The sequence below is a fragment of the Brassica napus genome, chromosome C3, assembly GCF_020379485.1.
Source record: "Brassica napus cultivar Da-Ae chromosome C3, Da-Ae, whole genome shotgun sequence".
Lineage (NCBI taxonomy): Eukaryota > Viridiplantae > Streptophyta > Magnoliopsida > Brassicales > Brassicaceae > Brassica > Brassica napus.
In genome coordinates, this window is record NC_063446.1 from 52,202,367 (window position 1) to 52,213,004 (window position 10,638).

Here is a 10,638-nt window from a genome sequence, read left to right on the forward strand (position 1 = left end):
AAAGAGATATCTATTTCCGGTCACAATCACTCCTAAATCATCCGTGAGTTAGAAGCAATGTGAGCTGCAGAACAAGACAAAACAAGTTAAAGCAGAAGCAATGTAGTAAAAGAGGAAACAAGTTTGATTGAAACTTACTAATCTCATTGTCATCAGCATCACCCGCGTCGGCTTCTTCCTTGTTGATGTCAGGATCTGTATACTGAATCTCACAACAGCTAGGACCAAAAGGAGTGACATGAAACACCATGTCTCCTTCGTGTTTGAAGATGACAATGTCACCGATTCGAAGGTCATGTGCTGTGGCGAAATCTTTCCAACCTCCGGTGAGTCTCATGCCTTCTTGTATCACTTCCCAAATTTTATCTGAAGCGTCCGATCTTAGTTTCCATGTTTTCTGGTTCGTCTTCCTTTCTATGTGCTTTGAGAAGAAGCCAAGTGGTATTGTCTGCAAGAAAAGGCAAAGTTAATCAAACAAGAAATACATCTAATCAATAAACGAATGTAAACAAATAGAGAGAGTGAGGTTCTTACGATGCCATTGTGGAAACCAGGAAGCAGAGGCTTTAAGAAATGAGGTTCATGTGGATTCGCCATCTGCAAACAAGAAACGAATGTAAACAATATCAACAATGAGTTTCCAAGCAAACTAAATCAGAGTAAAGGGATAAAAGAACAAACGAGAAGATTATCAAATCAATTAAAAACCCGAGTAAGAACAAAGGACAACAAATCATCACCAAAGATTATCAAATCAGAGGGATCGAGTTAAGAACAAACGAAAACACTTGAGCAGAAAACACAAAACTCTAACTACAAACGACTTAAACCCCAAATCGTTTGAAACCAAAATTGTTTTCAAACCCTAACTACAAACGACCTAAACCCCAAATCGATTGAAAACCTAGTTTTTCGAAAACCTAATTTCAAACGTAAATGACCCCAAATCGATTGAAAACACAAAACCGAACACTAAATTGACAGGAAAACAACATCGAACCTAATCTAAATCCCTAAATCGGCAAGAGAAGGGTTTGATTTTACCTTCGTAGCGGGACGGTTCCAATTCGCCTTTCCTCGAGAGCTTTTTTTTTTCTCCGCTTCGATCGAAAATGATTTTTTTTTTTTGGTATACGAAAGACGAAAGCCGACCAACGAATCACCCGCTGCCACGTCTCTAAGGATCAAATCCTTTAAATCCTTATGTAAGGATTAATCCTTAGCTTATTTAGCTCAAATAATATTATTATAATCCCAAAAGCATATGATTATGCGCTAAGGACCATCAACGATCTCCCGTTGCAGCTGCTCTTAGTTCCTCATCTTCCACATCTGTAATAGCCCTCGCGTGCTGTGTAAGTTTCACAACTTCATCCTAATATCCAGACAAACAGGATTCTTTAAAACCAATTCAAACAAACACTAGAGTAATCATAAAAGGGTTAATGCTCAACGGTAGTGGAGTTAGCAAAGCCACGATCAAGTGTAGTAACCTTCATTACAGGACCGGTGAACTGTCTTGCTCCTCCTCCTCCGGTGCTGTCTGTTTTCTCCATCCCTTCGCGCTGCTTCGTCCTGCTGAAGCTTTAACGCTTCAGACATTTTCACCACCGCTGAATCTTATTCTCAAGCACCTTCTTCTCTCCAGCTTTAACGTGCACTTTATACATATAATTCTACTTTCATAACAAAATTTATATATGATATAAATAAATAATAATTTTACATAATAAAAGTATAAATACTAAAGAATTTAACTATAACGTGCACTTTATAAATATAATTCTACTTTCATAACAAAATTTATATATGTTATAAATAAATAATAATTTTAAATAATAAAGGTATAAATACTAAAGAATTTAACTATACCCGCGCGGATCACCTAGTTGTATGTAAGACCTTGGGAGTATCTTTATATATAATCGACTTTTCATAATAAATGACGTTTGAATATTAATTTTCCGCAATAAATATTGAAATAGATTAAGAGGGGTTATTGGTTTAATAATTTTTAAAGAATTATAAAATTTTAAGAATCCATGCATGGTTATTGGTTTATGGATTTTAAAAATCTTTCTAAAATCCATTGTTATTGGTTTTAAGACTTTTAAATTCTATTCAAATCTTTTGTTATTCAAAAAGTTTAGTTTTTATTGATTTTGCTATTCTATTCAAATCTATGGTTATTGGGAACTAAATTCTTTATATTTTAACTCATAAGCTAGACTTTGAAAATAGTATGTCTATTCATAAGATTTCTGAAATCTGTGTACCAATAAAAACATTCCCACACTTTATGATATATTTTTCTTGTTTGACATGTGATTTTCAGAAGATCTCTTTGTCAATAAGTTTCATAATTGGTGTGTTCTAACATAATTTTTCGTTTGTATGAGTGGTGTCTCAAAAAAATGTCAATGAAAACAAGACTATATTAAAAATATGTCATGTAGTATGAAGATAAAAAATGATTATTTTCACAACATAACTAAGAACAAACCATGCATAACACAAATAACTAATACCATAAAATGCATTTGTCTATGTAAACACACCAAACGATAATATAATAGTGTCTCATTGAAATTCATTGTTGAAAATTTCTACAACTTTTTTTGTACCTTAGAAGCAAAAACTTTTTGAAAAACTATATTGTGCAAATTCTTAATAATCAATAATAATTTATAGAAATCAATACAAAATATTTGATAGAAATTAGGAAACATTTGTGAAATCTACTAAACTTTTAAAAATCTGTCAAATTCTAAAATCACTCAACTCTTTCCAAATTCTGGTTCCAATAACCCCCCCCCCCCCCCCTAAAGAAAGATATTAACTCTACATTGTCATAAGCTGGTTTGCATTTAATATATAAGAACTTGCGCAAGTAATGCATATTTAAAATAAGGTAAGTCATTAAAAACGAATTAACAATTTAGAAAGATTTAAAAGTCGAATTAATGTGATACTAACTTGTGCAAGAAATGCATATTCTCAATAAGGCAACTTTATATTGTCGACCTTTCAGAAATAAATGACGTTTCTATATTTATTTTTCACAATAAATATTGAAATAGATTAAAGAAAGTTATTCTCCTATTAACTATTTCACAGGGGATTATATATTGTAATAAGGTAATTCATTACAAACGAATTAAGAATTTAGAAACATTAAGGTAAATTGGCATTTAAAATTTCAATAAATGTGATAATAACTTGGGCAAGAAATGTTTTCTCTAAATAAGGTAACTTACATTTAAACTATTCATAAGTTACTTTGCAACTTGCGGAAGTAATACAAAAATCCCTTGTAATTTTAAATAAATAAATGATTTATTACAAAAATATGTTCTTCTTTTCAAAATCGATAATAGGTTTGGGCTTTTCTAAATAGGCTATGAAATCTATATTTTATACTAAATCCTACAGATACATTGGCCCAAGAAAACTGAACGCTTCAAATTGGTCTAACAACTATCTAGGAAAAGTCACTGGTATATCCCCAGCTTCAAACAACTACATATTTGATATGAACCATTTCTCAATCAATCTTTTGCGAAAGAAAGAATATACCTCCAAGAGTGCTGCTCTGAAACTGGATAACACTATACAGGAATATATTCAGCTACAGACCACCACGTATTTCTTTCTCAAACATTTCCATTTGTATATTTTCCCTGCTCTCATTTAAGTTTCAATACATGTCAAATCAGAAAACGGCATGTGCAATAGGAAAAGAACTGAAGAAAAAAAATGATGATATAGCTCACCTTCCCAAAGAACATATAGGTTCCGTAGCTTGAGAATCCAAGATTTTAATGATTTTGAGTAAAACTGTTGTTTTCTCGATGCTCCCTCTTATGAAATTGTACTCTGTGCCCTCCTTAAATTGTAGCCTCCACCAGAAAGTAAGAGAGAGATTAGGAACATGGGGACAGAATCAAGTTTAAAAGCAGAACCATTAAAGACTAACCTTATAACTTGAAGTCCTAGACCAACTGAGGCATCTTGTATATCATTGATAGCATGCGAACACAGTAACCTTAAATTTCTGTCTGCATACTCCAGGGGTCAAGAAAAGCGAGTCAGCATCAACAGAAGTTACAGAACATATAATATTAAGACATAAAGAGCAAAAGAGGAGACGGGAAGACCAGCCAAACCTTCTGAAGAAGTAGAAACATCCACGAGTAACACACACAATATCTCTTGGCTACTCCGGAGTAACACTACTTCACTGCATTTATAGAGTACTGTCAGGTTTTGGCTGAAGACACTATCTGACTGCAACATCCGAGTTCCTCTCTAGAGAGAGATTTTCTTCAAACAAAAAAAAGCAGAGAGTAGTGTGGAAGTTTAGGACGCTGGATTTTAGGGATCAAAATAACATATATTTTGCTCCTTATAAACTCATTAGTGGCTCGATCTGCAACATATCAAAATAACATCTGAGGTCAAATTGATTCCCACCCCAAGCAAACATAAAGAGAGCATTTCAGCCAAAATCAAGCATCAAATTTTGCAAGTGTTCCCGAGACAAGGAAGCAGTTCTCCTCTGGTTCTGCTCGGCCTTCGATTCACCATATCAATTTAATCCCCAAATCCAATTAAAATGATCAAAGGGAAACCTTGAAAAAATTTCAACTTTTGGTTCTTCTAATCGACAAAAGAGAAAGGCTTGGGTGTGACTGGTAACCATCGTGTGGAAACAATAGGAACGGATAGGAAAGGAATGAGTAGAAATAAAATTTTAGGAATGACGAGTAATGATGGTTCCTTATCAAAATTAATAAGGAATTGATTTGTTCTATAATTCTCTACAAATAAAGGAATGAAGAGGAATGAAAAGGAAAACATATTCCTCATGAATGGTAAAAAATTTAAAGAATGTTAAGGAACATAGTGTTCCTCCTCATTTCCTTGATCACCAGTCACACTCTTAGTGTTTTGTCTTTATTTTTTAAAGTGTTTGGAAACCTAAATTAAGTAGTTCTAGGTTAGCTCTTTCCCGCTGATTTTTTTTTAAAAAAAATTATCAAAAATCAACCAATAAGATTAAGAGAAATTTTCTGAGAAGGTCTGTATGATTGCCATCTATTGAGAAGTAAGTGACTTCTCTTTTAATATATAGGGGGATTATGCACTTATTCTAGAGATATATAAATATAAACAAATATTTAAATAAATATTAAAATAAAAATATTTATAAGAAACTTTATTCAATATCCGAAACTTTTTTTTTTTAAAAATATTTTTTTTTTACACTTTATTTCAATATTCGGTTCCGAGAAAGACTTGCCTTGAAACATTCAAAAGTATTAATTTGTACTTAATTGAATTCAATATATTTTCAATCTATTAATAAATTTGTGTATGTGGTTTCTTGAAGCCATATTGTTGTCTTTCAAAACAAAACAACTTATGGAGACTCGTCTATCAACCATATGAGACTTGTCTATCAACCATATGTGACAACATCAGACATGCTTTGTGCAAACGAGAATTATACATAATGAAATGTAAACAAATTAAAATTAACAACTACTAATTCTATAAACGTGGAAAACATTATCTAAACTTTAAAATAAAACAACATTGTTTAAACTTCACAAGTAAACTTGTTCAGAAGTAAAGTTCAAATGCAGTTGTAAGAACATCAATATTGACCAAATACCAAATATATATTAAACTAAATATTTGAGTTAATTATCCATGTAATAGATAATTATTGTAGGTATTCAATTATATCTTAATATATTTTGGATACATATTCGAGAATGATATCGGGTTTGGTACGAGTTCATTGTAAGGATTTTGATTTTTTTGGATATCCATTTGGGTTCGGATTCGTTTCGGGTAAAACTCATAACCCAAAATACCGTACAACAAAATCCATAAGATATTTACGTTAGATTTGAATTGGTTCGGATTCATTTTTATGGGGTTGGGTTCAGTTCGGATTTCCAGCTTCGGTTTATTTGCGCAAGTCTATCCTATCCCCACCTCCCCCTGAACCCCACTGAAATCTAAATTATAAGTCGTCGATTAATTAATGTTATGGGTATAAATATCTTTTATCTTTTTTTTTATTTTTTTATTTGTTAAATTTATTTTAGGCATTTTGATAATTGGAGCTATTATTATGATAAAAGTTGTTTTTTTGTTAACTTAATTTCCATTATGGAAAAGGCCAAATGGACCATTACATGCTGAACCTGAGACTCCGGCCTAATTTTTTGTATCGGCTGACAATCCTAATGCCTACCTCCATGCCCGCCACATGTTCCAATCGCTTCTCTTCACGAAGACACGCAACAATTCATGAAGTTTCTGGAGAAAGGAAACATTGAACACGGCAAGTTTCACCAAAATCCTCTTTCGCCTCTGCCGCCGCCTCAATCGAACCACCCAACATCTTCAGATTATCAATCTTGAGACTAATCGAATCGATTCATCGAAGAATCTTTGTCAGACCGCTAAACAAAACGCCAACTCTTCTTACTCCTTTGTTAACCAATCGATCTAATATTTCCTCATCCTTCTCTTTTCCAAAAGAAAGCCTTACCTATATGCCGTTTCACAGACGAAACAGAGGAGATAAAGACTAATTTCCTTAAAAATAGTTGAAAGCGTCTCCTCTGATGGAGGCAACTCGACTTAAGCTAGTCAGGATTTCATAGTCTCACGAAAGAAAACCATAAGCAAGAACCCTGGATATAATCAAAGCCTTTATAAATTCAGTCTAAAACCATATAAAAGAAGAAAACCTTGAAGAACAGCTGGTTTTAAACTGAGACACTACAAAATCACCATGCAAAAAAGTTAAAACGCAACCGGAAACAAAAAGTCGATCTAAATGATCGAAGATAACTATTTTACATCAAATTTTCTCATCTCATCTTCTATGTGAAAGAGAGATAGATAGAGAGAGAGAGAGAGCTGGATAAACGTTTTTTTAAATCATAGGGGATTGTGTATCTAATTGTAACTACCTATTAATTAATATCATAAAATAAATTGGTCATCTACTAGGATATTGTTGTTTGACACGGTTAATGAAAACTTTTCACCTAAAAATATAGCTACTTTCATTTTGGATTAAACAATTGCAACAATAATATTTTTTTTTGTCAGCAACGTAAACAGAATCATGTACACTCTGCAAACTAAACTGATAGCTCCATATTCATATAGACAACAAACAACGATTGCTTCCTTTCACTGCGTGCAAGACGTCCGCCCTTGAATTATTCGCATGTGGTATATGAATGAGCTCTGAGCTGTTGAAACTTCTCTTCAAGATATGTATGTCTTCTGAGTAACTTGCAAAGTCTACCCATTCTTCTGGTTCCTAAACCATCTTCACCAACTGAAAACAATCTGTTCAAATGTAACAGTGAATTGTCTTAGATTTCTTATACACTCCATTCCCCAAATAAGAGCATTTATCTCCGAGTGAAGTGAAGACTGACTCGCTCTTGCATTCCTCGCTCCCATTAATAATAAATTATTTTGAATTTTATACACGAATTAAGAAAATTTGGTCTTTTTTTGACTAATATGTAAAATTTATTCAGAAAAAGTATGTGTTACACCTATCCCCTAGACTATATTTGCGAAGTGATTTTGCCACATTTCCTTTTTACAATCAATTTCACAAAACAAATATGACATGGCTACTGAAATTGATGACATGGCTTCCAGAAAAATATGACATGGATAATTTCATTTAATGTTGATTTATATTTTTGGCAAACTTATTAGAATATGGTAATAATTCAGATATTATATTTAATATTGATATTTCTTTTTGGTAAACTTTTTTTTAAATATAGTAATAGCTCATACATCATCTATAAAATAAATATATTCATATATAACATTTCAAATTTCGAAAAGTTATTATTTTTGTATAATTATACAATTTGTATTATTAAAGGTTTCAAAAAAATTTACAATTTTAAAAAAATTAAATATCTAATAGTAAAATCATTAGTTTCATATATATCTACAAATTTTATAAATATTGTTTAGGCTAAAGTTTTGATAATTATACAATTTTTATTAGTTTTATGCAAATTGATTTAATATATATCAAATCTATATTAAATATTAGTAAGAAAATAGTAAAATATATAATATATAATAAAATTTATTTTTAAATATAAATTAGATTTAAAAAATTCCTTACTGCACATGGTGCAGGAAAACACCTAGTTGCTACTTTAACTAGAAAGTTTTTCTACAAAGCAGAGCACATTTTTGACTATCTAATAAAAAGCCAGACTTGCAGAACACCTTCGTGGTGTCGAATTCTCTTGGAGATGATTAGTAGACATTGATTGCGAATCTGTCTATCTATCATAGCAGTCAGCTGCCCCGCTAGAGTTGACTGATTCCCATGGCGTCGTATTATTCTGTTCCCTCCAAATAGAGTGTAGAGCCGCTTGAAAGTTGTAGCGTATGAGATAGAGCTTCAGCGTCGAGATAGAGTTGTCTGCAAGAATCACAATGATGTCCTGCCATTGGTATGACAAGCGAGAGGGGAGTAGACATCGCACTAATCACAACCAAAAATTCTGAGAGTAAGTGCAGCCAAAGAAGAGATGATCTCTTGTTTCCAACTGTTGTTGACACAAAACACAGATCACATCAATGCCAACGTTCCATAAGAGCATTCTGTCTCCTGTTGACAGCTTATTATGCATTGCAAGCCACACCATGAAAGCGTACTTCGGCGTCGAATGGGTGAACCAGATATTGGAGTGCCAATTGACGGTAGGCGCAGAGCTTCTTATAAGAGACCATGTGTTCTTGGTGCTGAACTTTAATTTAATGACTTCCAGATTCGACTTCCATAGAGCTACATCCTCCCTCAGAGTCATCTTACTTCGCTGTGTATGAAGTGCATCCTCAATCATATTATACAAGTCTGAGCGATGACGCCATGGCCGGCGAGCAACATCAGTCACAATACTTGCTTTCAACGAGATCCCCATGTCCACACATCCCCGAACACCCGTAAGATCTAACAAGTGGTCCATCTTTGACCAAGTGTCGTACCAGAACGAGGTTGTTTTACCATTCCTCACTTCCATTCTGTGAAATTCTTTTGCTTTGTCTCTATACTTTAAGAGCTTTCACCACATCCAAGAGCCCAGTGTTGTGCTACTTTTCACTGCCCAGAAAGTCTCACCCTTGAGAAAATATGATTTCACCCAACGAGCCCAGAGAGACCGAGATGTCGGGATCCTCCATATGAGCTTCAGGCAGCATGCTACAATAACTTCCTTTAATGGTCGTAAGCCGAGTCCTCTCTCAGATTTTAACATAGTAACTGTACTCCATGCTACCTTTGCTCGCTTCACACTTAGAGTTGGACCAGACCAAAGAAAAGCACAACACAAACTATCAATCTCTTTCAAACATTCCCCTGGGAGACAAAAAGAAGACATCCAGAAGCTCGCAATACTCATTAGCACTGACTTTATAAGCTGCAGCCGACCAGCCATAGATAGAAAATGATTTGTCCACAAACTAATGCGCTTCTTGATTTTCTGAATAAGAGGTTGGTAATCAGCCCTTCCCATTCGCTTAGTTAGGAGAGGAAGCCCTAGGTAGCGCACCGGAAGCACACCAACCTCCATACTGAATTGGTCTTGAAGTTCTTGTCTTGTACTATCCGCCACTCCAGCACAAAAAAAAAATCGTAGACTTTTCTACACTCATCATTAAACCTGAAATAATTTCAAACTTCTTGAAGACCTCCAGAATGCTTTCCATGGGTCGAGTAGTCCCATCTGAGAAAACAAGAATATCATCAGCAAAGCTTAAGTGTGTGAGACTCAAGTTTTTATACTTAGGATGATATCCTATCCGATGCTCAGCTGCTGACTTATCCAACAACTTCGATAGGACGTGCATGCTGATCACAAACAGATATGGTGAGGGGGGCACACCCCTGTCTTAGACCTCTTTCGCTTTTGAAGAAACCAACTAGCTCTTCTTTGACTTGAACCGAGAAAGATTCTGTAGTTACACAGAGAGTTTAATGACCCGATCCCTGGCCCTTAGGCCCAAACTGATCCGCGGCCTTACCACTTGATTATGTCTATATGAATCCGGTTTTAAGTCTTTAGATTCTAAGTCCATTTCATTTCAATTGAGGTTCATCAACAAATCAACTTAACAGGATGAACATAAGGGGAAAATCGATTGTATATATATAATAAATGAGATCCATACATCATCCATACGTTCATACTAATAAGTTATACACTTAGTCTATCATAAGTTCACAGTTTGCACAATAAGCTATCAATACTTCACATCTATCAATAATGACTCAATCACCACATATCTTCCCATGGCTTGAGTCCTCACGGTGCCTTTCCTTTACCACGGTCCAAGTCCGATCCTGAAACCAATCCATACACATCAATCAATACATGGCCGATAACCTAACATCAAAAACTAATCATGCATGGTTCGGTTCCCTAGTATTCCTTAATCAATCATATCCCAAAACATCACAGAAACAACCGGCCAGACTCAGATCCTTCATAGGATCAGGCGCGCCTAAGGCAGGCTGTTGGGGTCAAAATCGGTCATGACGGAATGAATATCTGAAAGTCC

General features: G+C 34.2%; 1 protein-coding gene and 1 long non-coding RNA gene across 2 annotated transcripts; both read right to left on the reverse strand.

Moving 5' to 3' along the window:
- Positions 1-3,156: 3,156 nt before the first annotated feature.
- On the reverse strand, positions 3,157-7,592 carry LOC125583578. Its single transcript, XR_007320594.1, has 3 exons — positions 4,167-7,592; positions 3,774-4,058; positions 3,157-3,680 (listed from the first exon to the last, which is right to left on the reverse strand). It is a non-coding gene; the product is annotated as an uncharacterized LOC125583578 (long non-coding RNA).
- A 975-nt stretch (positions 7,593-8,567) lies between these two features.
- LOC106349768 lies at positions 8,568-9,101 on the reverse strand. The gene has a single exon (XM_013789736.1). The coding sequence runs from the start codon at positions 9,099-9,101 to the stop codon at positions 8,568-8,570; it is 534 nt and encodes a 177-aa protein (XP_013645190.1).
- Between the last annotated feature and the right edge of the window lie 1,537 nt (positions 9,102-10,638).

Bases quoted from the DNA above. Each gene is read 5' to 3' on its own strand.
- LOC106349768 (XM_013789736.1), bottom strand. From the start codon at position 9,101: ATGGAAGTGAGGAATGGTAAAACAACCTCGTTCTGGTACGACACTTGG.